The sequence below is a fragment of the Crotalus tigris genome, unplaced genomic scaffold (assembly GCF_016545835.1).
Source record: "Crotalus tigris isolate CLP2741 ecotype Arizona unplaced genomic scaffold, ASM1654583v1 scf7180000024376.1991246, whole genome shotgun sequence".
Taxonomy (NCBI): Eukaryota; Metazoa; Chordata; class Lepidosauria; order Squamata; family Viperidae; genus Crotalus; species Crotalus tigris.
Genome location: NW_024100546.1, coordinates 396,213 through 412,964, shown reverse-complemented (window position 1 = coordinate 412,964; position 16,752 = coordinate 396,213). Strand labels below are relative to the sequence as shown.

Below are 16,752 nucleotides of genomic sequence, written 5' to 3'. Positions count from 1 at the left end.
TAACTCAGATGACTGTGGGCAAGAATCCCTCAGTAGAAATGGAGTATCTTCATAGTCAATAAAAAAGTAGGAAAAGCAATACTGGGATACAATCCCCAAAATGACAGAATGATCTAAGTTCAAATCCAAGGCAAACATTCAATATCACAGTGGTCAAGGTCTATGCCCCAACCACTGGTGCTGAAGAGGATGAAATTGAACGGTTCTATGAAGCCCTACAGCACCTTATAGAATTAACACCAAAAAATGATATCCTTATCATCATGGGGGATTGGAATGCTAAAGTAGGAAGCCAAAAGATAACAGGCAAGTTTGGCCTTGGAGTACGGAATGAAGCAGGGCACAGGTTGATAGAATTTTGTCAAGATAATATGATGGTCATAACAAATACTCTTTTTTAACAACCCAAGAGATGGCTCTACACATGGACTTCATCAGACAGTCAACACAGAATCAGACTGACTATGTGCTCTGCAGCCAAAGATGGAGAAGCTCTATAGAGTCAGTAAAAACAAGACCAGGAGCTCAATCATGAGCTTCTTGTTGCAAAATTTAGGCTTAAATTGAAGAAAGTAGGGAAAAACACTAGGCCACTCAGGTATGAACTAAATCATATTTCTGATGAATATACTGCAGAGATGACAAATAAATTTAAGGAAATAGATCTGATAGACAGAGTGCCTGAAGAACTATGGACGGAGGTTCACAACATTGTACAAGAGGTAGCAACTAAAACTATTTTCCTTGCAAATAGCTGAGGAAAGAAGGGAAACAAAAGGCAAGGGAGAAAGGGAAAGATACCCAGTTGAATGCAGAATTCCAGAGAATAGCTAGAAGAGATAAGAATGCCTTCTTGAATGAACAGTGCAAAGAAATAGAAGAAAACAATAGAATAGGGAGGACCAGAGATTTCTTCAAGAAAATTGGAGATATGAAGGGAACGTTTCATGCAAAGATGGGCATGACCAAAATGGCAGGGACCTAACAGAGGCAGAAGAGATTAAGAAGAGGTGGCAAAACTACACAGAAGAACTATACAAGAATGAGCTTAATGTCCCAGATAGCCATGATGGGTTGTCACTGACCTCGAATCAGACATCCTAGAATATAAAGTGAAATGGGCCTTAGGAAATCGGTGCAACAACAAAGCTAGTGGAGGTAATAGTATTCCAGATGAGCTATTCAAAATTTTAAAAGACAATGCAGTAAAAATGCTACACTCAATTTGCCAGCAAATTTGGAAAACTCAGCAGTGGCCACAGGATTGGAAAAGGTCAGTTTACATTCCAATTTCAAAGAAAGGCAATGCCAAAGAATGCTCAAACTATCACACCATTGCACCCATATCACATGCTAATAAAGTTATGCTTAAAATCCTACAAGCTAGACTCCAACAGTATGTGGCTCGAGAACTTCCAGAAGTACAGGCAGGAGTTTGAAGAGGCAGAGGAACTAGAAATCAAATTGCTAACCTACGCTTGATCATGGAGAAAGCTAGGGAGTTCCAGAAAAACATCTCCTTCTGCTTCATTGACTATGTTAAAGCCTTTGATTGTGTAGATCACAACAAATTGTGGCAACTTCTTAAACAGATGGGAGTACCAGACCATTTTATTTGTCTCTTGTGAAACCTATATGGAGGTCAAGAAGCAACAGTGAGAACTGGACACAGAATCACTGATTGGTTCAAAATTGAGAAAGGAGTCCAGCAATGCTGTATACTGTTACCCTGCCTATTTAACTTATATGCAGAGCATATCATGAGAAAGGCAGGGCTGGATGAATCAAAAGTTAGAATTAAAATTGCCGGGAGAAATATCAACAATCTAAGATATGCAGATGATGCCACTATGATGGCAGAAAGTGAAGAGGAACTAAAGAGCCTCTTGATGCGGGTAAAGAAGGAGAGTGAAAAAGTTGGCTTGAAACTCAACACTAAGAAAACCAAGATCATGGCATCTGGCCCTCTCAATTCCTGGCAAATAGATGGGAAAGAAATGGAGGTAGTGACAGATTTTATTTTCCTGGGCTCCAAGATCACTGCCAAGAAATTAAAAAATGCTTGCTCCTATGGCAAATCTAGACAGCATACTAAAAAGCAGAGACATCATCCTGCCAACAAAAGTGCATATAGTCAAGGCCATGGTTTTCCCAGTTGCAATGTATGGCTGTGAAAGTTGGACCATAAGAAATGCTGAGCGCAAAAGAGTTGAGGCCTTTGAACTATGGTGCTGGAGAAGACTCCTGTGAGTCCCTTGGACTGCAAGGTGTTCAAACTGGTCAGTTCTAGAAGAGATCAACCCTGACTGCTCTTTAGAAGGCCAAATCCTGAAATTGAAACTCAAATACTTTGGCCACCTAATGAGAAGGAAGGACTCACTGGAGAAGGGCCTAATGCTGGGAAAGATTGAGGGCAATAGAAGAAGGGGACGACAGAGAATGAGGTGGCTGGATGGAGTCACTGAAGCAGTAGGTGTGAACTTAAATGGACTCCAGAAGATGGTAGAGGACAGGAAGACCTGGAAGAATGTTGTCCATGGGGTCGTGATGGGTCAAACATGACTTCGCAACTAAAAACAACAAAATAAAAGCTGTCGCAGCAGTTGATTAAAATAGTGTATTCATTATTGATTCTTTTCTTCTGGTTCACATATTCATTGATATTCAGCTCCACCAGTTTCTGAAAAGGGTCTCTTCAATATCTTCATCAATGACTTAAATGAGGGGATAGAAGGGGAACTCATCAAATTTACAGATGACACTAAACTGGCAGGAATAGCCAACACCCCAGAAGACAAGCTCAGGATTCAAAAAGATCTTGACAAACTGCAACAATAGTCCCTATCCAACAAAATGAGTTTTAATGTGGAGAAAAGCAAAGTTTTACATTTAGATAGGAAAAATCAAAGATATAAGTAAGATTACATGAGACCTGGCTCAAAAACAGTAACTGTGAGAGGGACCTTGGAGTTCTAGTGGACGATCACTTGACTATGAGCCAGCAATGTACAGCAGCAGCTAAAAAAGCTAATACAATCCTGGGTTGTATAAACAGAGGCATAGATTCAAGATCAAGCAAAATATTAGTACCATATTATAAAACCCTAGTGTAGATATGTCAAACTTGTGACATCATGTGACGTCGTGCGACGTATTGGGACTGTTTTGCCATTGCCGGCAATGGGGTGGGCATGGCTTCCGCGTGATGCTTCCGGCCTGTGGGCTGGCAGTTTGACACCCCTTCCTTAGTGAGACCACACCTGGAATACTGAAATTAATGTTGGTCACCATACTAAAAAAAAAGATGTTAGATGGAAAAAGTTCAGAGAAGAGCAATTAAGATGGTCCAAGGCCTGGAGACTAAAACATATGAAGAATGGCTGCAGAACTTGGGTTTGGGTAGTCTAAAGAAAAGATGAAATAGGGATGACATGATAGCAATATTCCAATATTTGAGAGGCTGCCACAAAGAAGAGGGGGTCAAATTATTCTCCAAAGCACCAGAGGGCAGGACAAGAAACAATGGTTGGAAACTGATCAAAGAGAGAAGCAACCTGGAATTAAGGAGAAAGTGCGTTAACAGTGAGGACAATTAACCAATGAAACAGCTTGCTCTCAGAAATTGTGGGTGCTCCATCACTGGAAGTTTTTAAGAAGAGACTGAACAGTCATTTATCTGAGATGGTATAGGTTCTTCTGCTTAAGCAGGGGGCTGGCTGGACTAGAAGACTTCTAAGGTCCCTTCCAGCTCTATTCCATTCTATTCTAACAACAATGCTGGAGATAGGATTCAGTTTCTGTAACATTGCCTCATTCAAAAGTGACACTCACTTTGTTGATTTTTTAATTGCTAGCAAACATGTGTATCTATACGTGAGAAAACAGATTCTTCACATACCACAGAGAAATGGAAACCTAACAACAGGTCTTTCCACCATCTGTAATTATCAAAAATACCATTATTATTTCTGCCTATTGCTGAAGTCCTTATGGCAAACCTATAACCAACAAGGACTCAGACCTTAGGAATGCTACCAATATTTCCTGGCTGTACTGATCTGTAGCTTTAGTCTAAACACAAATTATTCCTGTCAAGATAATTCCTGATAAGGTGAATTCAAGGTTTCACAACAATTGTGATAGTGTGATGGTAGGGTTGTAAGGCAACGACACTAGTCTATTTTTGGAGGCGCTTAACCATTATTAGACAAGCTCTGTTCTAGATGTACATTTGGCACAATGACCATGATAATTTTCCTCTTGGTTTTATCTCTTATGGTTTCAAAAAATGACATGAGAAACTGCATTATTGGTGATCCCCGTCCTATTTCTCACAACTATTTCCAATCTGGTGATCCCATCATTGGTGGCATCACTTCTCTTATGTTCATTCCTATAGAACTTGAAAACTTCATGGAAGATCCCTATCTTTCATTTTTTGATGAAGTCATGTAAGTTTTTCCCACCCATGTGGTGTAAGAGTTGTTAGATTATATTTGTATTTGTGATACACACACACACACATACACACACACACACACACATTATCTAGTTCAAATGTTTTAGTCCTGATTAATTCCCTTGGTTTTTTTTTAAAAAAAATAGAAGGAACTACTTAGTTTTGCTAATTGAAGATTAGAAGATCCTGACAATGTACCACAGAAATCCTGCTATTCATTGAACCAACTTTCAGCAAGATAAAAAATAAAGAGGATCTCAAAATAATCCATGTTTGTATAGGAATATTTTCTGGGTACACTGAAGTTTTAGGTCATTTACATAATTGTAATTATGATTTTCTTTTTAATTCCTTCTTTAGTTTATTAATTTGATTTTTTCTGAATAAATTCAGAAATCTATTCTTGCAACTAGGTGTGCCTAGAAATAAAATACTGTTCTGTAACATTTTACTGATTTTTTCAGATTAGAAAAACTTTCAAATATTGGTTAAAATTAAAGAGCATTTAAGATACTGAGATGTTTGTATATTTTCTTCAAAACTGTACAGAGCTAAACCAAATGCACACTTGTTATGCAATGCATGATACAGGGATTATTGATTTCAAAAACATAAAAATTGGATAGACCACATATTTGTTGCAATGTTTTCTGCTAGGTATATGTTCCTTTTATCACCTACAATCATTATTGCAGAGTCCAGACTAAATTTTATCAGCATATTTTGGCTTTGGTATTTGCTGTGAAAGAGATCAATGAAAACCCTCAGATATTGCCTAATGTTACCTTGGGCATCAATATTTTTGACAGCTATGGTAGAAAATGGATTTATCATGCCACAATGGAACTATTTTCACCTTTGAAGAGAATGATCCCCAATTATAAGTGTGGCATCCAGAACAACTTGGTCTCAGTCATTGGTGCTATTTATCCTGAAATCTCCATTGACATGGCAGATATCTTGAGGATCTACAAACTTCCACAAGTAAGTTGTGTGGTGAGTTGTGAGACCTTATGATGTCATCAGGATTTTAATGAACTTTTTACATTTGTGTAAGTTGGAAACATACCAGTGTGTGCTTCACATGTACTTAGTTTTCCTTAATTAATAAACCATCTAAAAAGCCAATTTATTAGAACTTGAGACAATGCAGATAATGAATGATTAATAAAAAAATAATAGGCTGGTTGTAAGGATCTTATGAAAGGAACATGAAGTTTAGAAGACTATTGTAATGAAAATAGAAAAAAGGACAGTTGTTTATTGGCAAGGGACTTTATTGATATCCCAAATTATTTTCAACTGAAATATTTACTGTGCACTGAATGAACAGATTATAAATCACATTGAAAGAAATATGATCGTCATCCAAGGAGAGCTAGACATTATTTTTCGGGAATCTTTAAGCTTTATTGTAGGAGGCTTTTCACTTCTTTTTCCTCCAAGTGAGGTGATTGAGAACTTATAAATCATCTTGAAAGAAATATGACCTTTAGGCAAAGAGAACTAGAAAATGATCTTCTGATTTAGGAGCTTTACCATGAGAAGCTTCTCACTTTCTTTCTTGTAAGTCAGTGTTTCTCAACCTTGACAATTTTAAGGCATGTGGACTTCAACTCCCAGAATTCCACAGCCAGCAATGCTGGCTGTGGAATTCTGGGAGTTGAAGTCCACATGCCTTAAAATTGTCAAGGTTGAGAAACACTGTTGTAAGTGACATTATTGAGAGTTGCTCTTGAAGATGATTTTCAATTGAAAGCAAGCTAATCTTTAATTTATCAATTGATTGATCAATCAATCAATCCACTCATCAATCAAGACTGTATTTCAAAAACTTCATTGAAAACCATTATTCTGAGAACCCCAGTGAACCAATCTGAAATTCAAGCATGTCTCTAAAAAAATAGTATCATCAGTAACATAAAATGGGAGTACCACAAATCTATCATACAAAGATTAGAAAGCAATAAGGCTGGTAAAATAAATTCTGATAGATACTAAAATTTGCTAGATGCTTTGGATTGACTTCCCAAATTAGAGTAGCTTTGGTATAATTGCCATTTTATTAACCATTTCTTCATTTCTTTGATTTCACTAAGTTCCTATTGGTTTTCTTATTCCTGTAGTTTATATATGGATCCCACCCAGAGGTACCAGATCAAAGCAAATCTTTTTCCTTCTATCATATGGTCCCACATGAAAGTATGGTATATGAAGGACTTCTTCAGCTGCTTGTGCATTTTAAATGGATCTGGGTTGGGATCTTTGTGAGGGATGATGACGATGAAAGATTTGTAAGGATGATCCTTTCATCATTTCCTCTTCATGGTATTTGCATTGCCTTTCTAAAAATAATTAAACAATTACACATGAAAAACATATTCATGGACCTGGAGTGGCTAGTGGATACATTTTATCTCACTATGAAAAGTAAAGCCAATGCAGTAATAGTTTATGAAATAACCCTTCTGCATCTGAGATTGTTGCTAAATCTTCCTAAAATTGAATCGCTGTCTATGGAACCGAAAGGTAAAGTGTGGGTCGTTCCCTCCCAAATGGATCTTGCAACAATGATTTACCAAAGGACCTGGGATATTCAAGATATCTTTGGTACTCTTTCCTTTTCAGTTTACTCCAATGAAATTCCAGGATTTCAGCAATTTGTTCAGGGAAGAGACCCTTTCTTATCAAAAGAAGATGGCTTTATCAAAGATGTGTGGGTACATGCATTTTACTGTTCCTTTCCCAGTCCCTCGATGAATGAGAAAGATAGTAACATTTGTACTCTGAAGGAGAAATTGGAGGACCTTCCTGGGGCTCTTTTTGAAATGAGCATGACTGGTCATAGTTACAATATATATAATGCAGTTTATATTGTAGCTCAAGCTTTACATGACATGCAGATTGAACAAAAATCCAATGGAATGCTGAATGGAAGGAAACAGAATATTCAAAAGCAACAGCCATGGCAGGTAAGTCTTTGTGTTCTGCTTTTTTCCCCTCTATATACAGTATACACACACCTTCATACATACACAAGGTACTCTTTTTTGTTATAAATCATAGTGAGTCAAAATAATGAAGGGATGAGATATAATACAAAGGAGGGATATAGGTAAATCTGGTTTACACCAACTACATCATTTCATAGCTTTCTATCCTTCAAACTAACATAGCTTCCACTCAGGTTCATGTACTGCTTCATGCATTGTTATGTTGATTTTCAGATTACTACTTTGTTTTCATTTTACAATCTAACCAATATTCTTTACAAATAATTAGGCTTCTTAATCAGTTAAAAATGCAGCATTGTATTCCTACAAAATTTTAAACATATAATTTTGATACATGATCATATCAAAAGGAAGGTAATTTGTTTTATTGGGTTGATATGGAAAAGAAGTGGCCTTTATATGGAAAATCCTGTAATGCTCTCCATGGGGTATAAACAACCAGAACAATTAGAAGATATATTTTATACTGATTGCCTTCAAAACAGGATATTCAATCCAGAGAGTAGAAGGAGACACTTTGGATTTATACAGCCCAATACACCTTGTCAATAGAAGTGTATACTTCCAGAAGAAGTAAGCTATAAACTACAGAGGTTAAATGCAGGAAAATCAGAATATTAAAAATCTTATTATGCAGAGAAATTTACTGATTTCAATCTTGATGGATTCAACTACTCCTGTCTTGTCATGAGTCGTTGGAAACTATGGCTATTCATAATATGGATTATGAATGGGAGCTAGTTTGATCTAGTGCATGGGTGTCAAACTTGATGACATCACATACGTGTCACATATCACAACTTTTTTGCCTTTGCAGAGCTAGGGTGGGTGTGGCCTGTACATGACTCATCTGGCCCATGAGCTGTTAGTTTGACATGCCTGATTCTAGTTGAGACTATGAGATCAAGTCCCACCTTAGTGAGCAGGATGAATTTGGGACAGTCACTCTTTCTCTCAATCTAACATACCTTTCAGGTTTGTTGTTTTGGGAAAAATAGGAGGAGAACAGTATGATGGATAGGTTTGCTGCCTTAAGTTATTTTTTAAAATAATAAAAGCAGATTACAAATAAATAAAAATCTCACTTCAGTTCTCCACTATAATTATTGAATAATGGCTTAGTGGAGAGATTCATTGGAACTTTGGATGCCATGATTAAATTAAATTAAAATAAAACTGACCTGTTAGCAACCTAATATTTTTTAGAAAGTAAGTACAATTCTATATACAGTACTCTAGGGCAATTTGGTTGCTTTTTCTTCAGTTTTCAAATAATCTCTCCCCCACATAGGCAGGAAATTATATTCTAATGCTTCTTACAGCTGCTCAACTGAATTAATTTTATACTTGGGATTTTATAGCTGGTAGAATTTTTTTAGTAATAGAACATTATGACTACATCAACATTATTATTATTTTAAACTGAAATGACACAGAAGAAAGTGTTGCTTTTATGGGGAAATAAGGAGTATGGAGCTTTGTCAGTGAGTATTTAAGATATACTATAATTGGACTAAACAGATGCATCAAATGCTGAATTACAACGTCTGCAGTTGATATGAAAAAAATAAATAAATTCATTACTAAATTCTGTTTCCTTACCAATTTTTGGATCTTCATTGATATTAAGCTCCACCAATTCCTGAAGAGAGTCTCATTTAATAACAGTGCTGGGGATAGGATTCTGTTCAATCAGAGGAGGGAATTGATAGTTGGATTTGATATTATAAACTGGGTCACATTCCCAAATCAATCCTTCAATCGAGTAAAAGTGGGGAAGCTGGATCCCTGGGTTGAAGAGGAAAAATTCACCATTCGTGATGAAGCTATTACTTGGCACAGCAGTTTCAATCAAGTAAGTCCTTAATTAATGATGTCCAAAAACAGCTCAATGCCAATGAACACAGAAAACACTTTCAACCAAGTAGATTCTGAATCTTTTTCTTGCATGACTGTGACAGTAATAAAAAAAATCATTTAACATGAAAATGAACAGAATAGAATAGGATAGAATAGAATAGAATAGAATAGAATAGAGAGTTGGAAGGGACCTTGGAGATGTTCTAGTCCAACCCCCTGCTCAGATAGGAATCCCTATACCATTTCAGACAAATGGTTGTCCAATCTCTTCTTAAAAACTCCCAGTGTTGGAGCATTCACAACTTCTGGACATGGGTTGTTCCACTGATTATTTATTTATTTATTTATTTATTTATTTATTTATGAGACTTATATACCGCTTTAAGTGCAAGCACTCTCTAAGCGGTGTACACCAGTAAGCAATGTATATATATATATACACATTGCCCCCAACAATCTGGGTCCTCATTTTACCTACCTTGGAAGGATGGAAGGCTGAGTCAACCTTGAGCCGGTGAGATTTGAACCGCTGACCTGCTGAACACAGTCAGCTAAAGTGGCCGGCAGTACTGCACTCCTAACTGCTGCGCCACCTAATTGTTCTCACTGTCAAGAAATTTCTCCTCAATTCTAGGTTGCTTCTCTCTTTGATTAGTTTCCATCCATTGCTTCTTGTCCTGCCCTCAGCTGCTTTGGAGAATAGCTTGACTCCCTCTTCTTTATGGCAACTCCTGAGATATTGGAGCACTGCTATCATGTCACCCCTAGTCCTTCTTTTCATTAAACTAAACTAGTCCTTCTTTTCATTAAACTAATGAAAATATTTCATTAAAATAAGGTTATAGACTTTTTTTAACAAATACAATTTTTAGTTTTTAGTTAGGGTTAGGGTTAGGGTTATTTGAAATAATGTTCAGAGAGAGCTATTTTAGGAATAAAGTATATTGATATTTAAGATAAAGTTTAACAGGAAATAGTTGTTGATGATTTATCTGAACAACAATTAAAAGTTTAGAAGAACAAAATATAATAAGAATTTGAAAAAGAGCTGATGGTCTGCCAAAATGAGTTGGTCCAGATTCAGTGCTGAGCATGCTTGATGAAGCCTCTTGTAATGTAAGATCATTGGTAGATACTGTATTTTAGTTTTGTATTCTGATAATTATCTATGTTATTAGACATAATAGAAAAATGTAAATTAAGATTTTTAAGTAAGCCACATTAAAACAATTGTTAATAAACTGAATAAAATATATATCCTGTAATTAAAAATGTGATTATTTATTCCATAATTAAGAAGGTGCATATAACAGACGTATGCTCCTGGCTTGTCCATGTAGATTTGGTACATTGCTTCCTGAGTCGATAGATCCAGTATATGTCTGTCAGCAGGAGAGATGAACCCAGTGGCTGCTCCCATAAGGTTGCCTCTAGTATTGGTTCTCTCTTTCTTCTAACTAAAGTTGGATTGAAGCATCATAATATCCTGAGAAAAGCTTTTCAGAAGCTTCACTTTTTGACTGTTGTTTATGATGGCCAGATTGTCCTGCAATAATAATTCCTACATGAATAATAATGTCCTGTAACAACTCCCTGTTTAACCAGCCGGAGAGGACAGTCATGACCTGGATGGACAAGAGGATAGATGTTTCTCGTGGAAAAGTACCAATTCAAGTTTTGGATTTGCCATTAGTTGAAAGCTCAGGGTAGGGTAAAAAGAAAGAGTAATATGGAAAATTCTGTTTGAGACCAGAGACACTGTTCCACATATTTGGTTGTGATGCTTTGTTTTTGAAGTTGCACTAATGGGAAAGGCTTCCACTGCACTACATTTCAAAGTATGTGATATCTTTTCAATACTCCCTCTTTTAACTCTATTATCTTCACCTATGTAAATTGCCTCTTTAAAAAAGTTTTTATTATAATCCAGTTCATTGCATTACATTTTGTTTTATAAAATATGTTAAGTGACTAAAAAGACACTTAGGTTTTGATGAGTGCTATTGATTTAATTTTTGAACCCAAAATATTTCTATATTTAGAAAAAAAGATTGCATTTATATTTGTGTTTATGCTTATAGTTATAATATTACTAGAACAGGAAACATATTCATTCTTGATTAGCTTTGATGATAATATGGATGAGAAAAAAATCATTACAATTTGCATTCTTGATTTGCTAAATATTAATCAAATCATGTTTTTTCATCTCTTTTTTCAAATTGAATGCTAATATTTTCCTTCTTACTTTCCTTATTGGGCAGACCCTACCTGTTTCGGTATGTACTGAGAGCTGCCTTCCAGGTTATTTCAAACAAAAGCAAGAGTGGAAGCCATTTTGCTGCTATGATTGTTTTCCATGTCCTGAAGAGAAAATTTCAAGTCAGAAGGGTAAGAAGTGATATGAGCATAAATCATCTTAAGATTGTAAATTTACACCAGAATTTAGCCTGGATAGCACAGCACTATCCACTATTTAGCCTGGATAGCACAGTAGGAAAGATTTGTTTATTGATCTATTTAGACTTTAGTATAACTCTTTCTATAAAACAATCTTTAGCTGATTTAAAAAATAATTCAAGCAATCAAGAGATTGATTAAAACATCACTAATGATGTTGGTTTCTTTTCTCTCTTTTCTTTAATTTTGTATTAAATTATCCGTTATAAGCTCTTTTGAATATGAACTCTCATTTGATTTTATCCTATGATCTCTTTATTTTATTTTATGGTGGGTTTTTTTTTAGAAAGTTATTTGTCCACCTGTCTTATACAAGATAATACTTTGTGACTCAGAGTATACTAAATATCACTGGGCCTTACCATTCTGGACAATTTTCGTCCAAACTTTCACCTCCCCCTCTTGGGAAAGATGGTTGAGAAGGTGGTGGTGTTGCAACTCCAGAAGATCCTGGAAGAAATGAATTATCTGAACCCTTTTCAGTCAGGTTTTCCCTGGATATGGTACTAAAACTGCAGTGGTCACACTAATGGATAATCTCTGGTAGGAGTAGGATGAAGGCAATATATCCATCCTTGCTCTTCTTGATCTCTTGGCAGTTTTCAATACTATTGAACATGGTATCCTTTTGGACTGCTTATGGAGTTGGAGGTGAGTGATACAGTGTTGTGCCTGTTCATCTCTTTTCTCCAAGGCTGGGCCAAATCAGTGATAATAGGGAGCAAGAGGTTCAGCTTACAGCACTTTATGGATTGCCACAGGGCTCAGGGCTCACTCCACTCTTTTTGAACATTTACATGTAGGTATGTATGTCCTGGGTGAAGTGAGTGATACAATGGATGTTCTTTTGTGGTACCTGGAGGCTTTTGGAGAACAACAAACTTCGACTAAACCATGCTAAAATTGAGTAGCTATGGGTGGGCCCTTCTATACCAGAGTTTCCCAAACTTTTGTGGTTGGCAACCCAGAGCAGGGCAAGGGGGAAAGAAGGGATGATTTTGTGGATGAGTTAAAGGCAGGTGGGTGCTCATGCACATGTACAAACACCCATTGTTCACATCAGTAAGGCTGTGAATGCTCATGCAAGTGGGGTGGTGAGCACCTGCGACAGAATCCCATTCTCCTGGCCTTTCAAAAAGGAGTTAAAACATGGCTCTGTGGGCTTGCATATGGAGTCTAAAGGAACACACAGACACAAATTTGGTTAATACTGTGAAAGCCCTCCCTTTGCTTGATCAAGCAATCTTTAAAGTTAAGTATTCTTACCTCCTTTAAAAAATAACTCAAAATTTTAATTTTAACATTTTAATTTTTATATATTGTTTTATATTTTGATGTTTTATTGTACACTATTCTGATATCTTTGAGAGAGATGGGTGGTTTAATTTATGATAGATGATAGATGATAGATGATAGATAGATAGATAGATAGATAGATAGATAGATAGTAGAATAGATAAATAAATAAAACAAATTAACCCCATGACAATACTATATACTCAAATTAAATGATGCATCCTCATCGCCTTGCTTGGCCCCACTTTTCTGGAACTTGCCTTGCCACACCCAGTCTTGCCTTGCCTCTTCTCTCCCAGCCCTACCTTGCCCGGCCTTGCCTCTCCTCACCCAGCCTTGCCTCTCTTCACCTGGCCTCACCTCACCACACCCAGCTTCACTCTCCTCTCCTGGCCTTGCCTTGCCTGGCCTCTCCTCTCCTCACTCAGCCCCATTTTGCTGGCCTCAACTTGCCCAGCCTCACCTCACCATACCTGGCCTTGCCTTGCCCAGCCTCTCCTCACCTTGCCTCATCTCTCCTCTCCCTCCCCTGCCTCACCCGGCTTTCCCTCTCCTTGCTTGGCCTCTCTTGGCCTTGCCTCACATGGTCTTGCCTTGCTTCATCCCACAGTGTCACCGGCACCATCAGCAGCAGCAGGTTGAGGAGGAAGTAAGTGCAGATGGGTGCCCCCTCAGGGAAGTGGGGTTGGGCTGGGCTTCAGGGTCCCAGTGCTTGGGAGTTTGGTCAGATTGGGCACTTGCCCTCTACTGCCCAAGCCTCTAGGCAGCCCAGAGGCCATCAGCACTAACCAGGCACCTGGATTCTCCTCTGGACAGGTTTGTACCCATCCTCCTCTCTGCTCAGGCCATCCTTCTCCATAGATGTCTCATGCTGTCACATGATCCTGTCTCCCCATCCATCATGAGTGCTGCATTCCCCTCTTTGGTCCTGTCACACAGTGGATAGGATGACCTGGAACCAACCCATGCCAATGCTTAGTTTGTGCCACCCTGCGTTCCTGTCTCCCCATTCACCATATAGTGCCACATTCCCCTCTCTGGCCCTGTCACATGGTGGAGAGAACAACCTGGAGCCAGCCCCCACTGATACTTGGCCCATGACACTCTATACTCCAATCTGCCTGGCTTTCATCCCATGGGCTAAGTCTTGTCTGCCATCCAGCAGGTGGGCAGTTGACCTTCCTTTTAGTCTCATGTCCAGAAGACAGCAAGGCTCCTATGGTAGATGAGACTTTATCACTTACCTTGGTCTCACCTTCATCTACTGAAGATCTCCAGATCCCCCATCCCAGCCTTGCTTGGAGTCCCTTGGCATGAATGACCATGCCCACCCAACCATATCCACCCAGCCATACCCTCCTAGCCATACCTACCTAGGAATGCCTACCCAGCCACATCTACCTGGCCCTTTGAGGGCAACCATAATGGTGATGTGTCCTCAATGAAATTGAGTTTGACACCCCTGGTCTAGAGAAAAATAGACCAATCGAACTAGATAGATAGACAAAATGCAAGGCACACAGTAACAATTATTAAAAAAGCATCTGTTAAGAGAACACACATAAGAACACAGTAATAACCATGAAAAAGGTCTTTTAAGAGAAGAAATACTATTCTAACTTCTCCTTACTGAGTCATAATTGCAACAGTAGAAAATAAGATAGGCCTAGGATCCCAAAGTACATAATAATACCTTGACCATGTTTGTTCTGTTGCATTATATTCATTTTTTAAAGGGAGATTGTTATGCATGTGGTTGATTATATATCTATTTCTATCTGTATCTCTTTATCTGTTTTGCTCCTTTTTTCTATTATTTTGTTATTTGAAAAAAATGAATAAACAATGAATAAAAATAATAATATAATGACCACATAAAAATTGTATGTTTAAATTCCAGACATGCAAGATTGTTCTGAATGCTCAGAAGACCAATATCCAAGCAAGGACAAAGATTCATGTCTTCCCAAGAAAATATCTTTCTTATCCTATGAAGAACCAATGGGAATATGTCTAACCTTTCTGGCACTCCTTTTTTCTTTCTGCACAATGGTGGTGCTGGCAACATTTTTGAAGTATCACCATACTCCCATTGTTAAGGCCAATAACCGAAATCTCACCTATGTTCTACTCATCTCCCTCCTCCTCTGCTTCCTTTCCTCACTGCAGTTCCTTGTTGTACCTGGCAATATAATATGTCTCTTCCGACAAATTAGTTTTGGAATCATCTTCTCAATTGCTGTGTCTTCTGTGCTGGCAAAAACCATCACTGTGGTTCTGGCTTTCATGGCCACCAAGCCTGGATCCAGGATGAGGAAATGGATGGGAAGGGGCTTGGCCACCTCCATTGTTATTTCTTGTTCCCTGATTCAAACAGGCATCTGTACATTGTGGCTGATCACATTTCCCCCTTTCCCTGATGTTGACACCCATTCAGAAATTGAGGCAATCATACTGCAGTGCAATGAAGGTTCAGCTATCATGTTCTACTGTGTCCTGGGTTACATGGGCTTTCTGGCATCTGCCAGTTTCACAGTAGCTTTTTTCTGTAGGAAGCTCCCCAGCAGTTTCAATGAGGCCAAATGTCTCACATTCAGCATGCTGATCTTCTGCAGTGTGTGGCTCTCCTTTGTTCCATCCTACCTGAGCACCAAAGGCAAATATTTGGTGGCTGTGGAGGTTTTCTCCATTTTGGCCTCTAGTGCTGGGTTGCTGGGCTGCATATATTTCCCAAAATGTTATATAATCATTGTTAGGCCAGAGCTAAACAATAGAGAGCAGCTTATTAAAAGAAAAAATAGTACTAAGCACATAAAATAACCCTTTTCTTTATTTCTCTCTTTATTAATACTTGAATTTTCCATTATATATATATATATATATATATATATATATATATATATATATATATATATATACACCATAAAACAGAAAATCTGGTGAAAAATTTTAAGATTGAAATTCTTAAGTCTGTATGTATGTGTGTTGTATTGTACATTGCCTGCTATATAGGACACCAATAATTATGTGCTCTATATACAGTAGGAGTGTCCCCTCCCAACCTGTAAGCTAATGGATTCTTCCTCATTCATTTATCAAAAGCTCAAAAAGCATTCTTTGCAGCCTCTACACTTTAAATGGTGCTCTTGAACATGGCTACCCAGATAAATTCACCTACATATTTGGCTCCAGAGTGTTGCTATGATTCTATAATTAATCCTAAGGGATCTACTTAAAGAATCACAAAGAGAACTTTCTAATGGATTTGTAGCTGGCTGACTGGCCATACTCAGCATGTCCTCAATGGAACTGCATCTACATGGAGGGAAGTGGGGTGCCCCAGGACTCTGTTCTGGGTCCAGTGCTCCTCAACATTTTTGTCAATGATTTGGATGAGGGGATAGATGGGGAACTCATCAAATTTGCAGAAAACACCAACCTGGCAGGAATAGCCAACACTTCAGAAGATAGGCTTAAGGTATAAAAGGATCTTGACAAACTTGTACATTGGGCGCTAGCTAACAAAATAAAATTCAATGGTAAAAAAGTAAGATTCTACATTTAGGCAAGAAAAACCAAATGCACAAGTATATGCACAGGTAGGTCAGACATGTCAAACTCGCGTCATCACGTGAAGTCACATAATGTATCGGGATGGTTTTG

At 37.8% G+C, this 16,752-nt stretch overlaps 1 protein-coding gene across 1 annotated transcript; it reads left to right on the top strand.

Moving 5' to 3' along the window:
- The first annotated feature begins 4,239 nt into the window (after positions 1-4,239).
- Positions 4,240-15,909, top strand: LOC120301334 (vomeronasal type-2 receptor 26-like). Its single transcript, XM_039328444.1, has 7 exons — positions 4,240-4,451; positions 5,155-5,443; positions 6,586-6,988; positions 7,088-7,431; positions 9,104-9,328; positions 11,598-11,724; positions 14,990-15,909. Exons 1-7 carry the CDS (start codon positions 4,240-4,242, stop codon positions 15,907-15,909), a joined length of 2,520 nt encoding a protein of 839 aa, XP_039184378.1.
- The last annotated feature ends 843 nt before the right edge of the window (positions 15,910-16,752 follow it).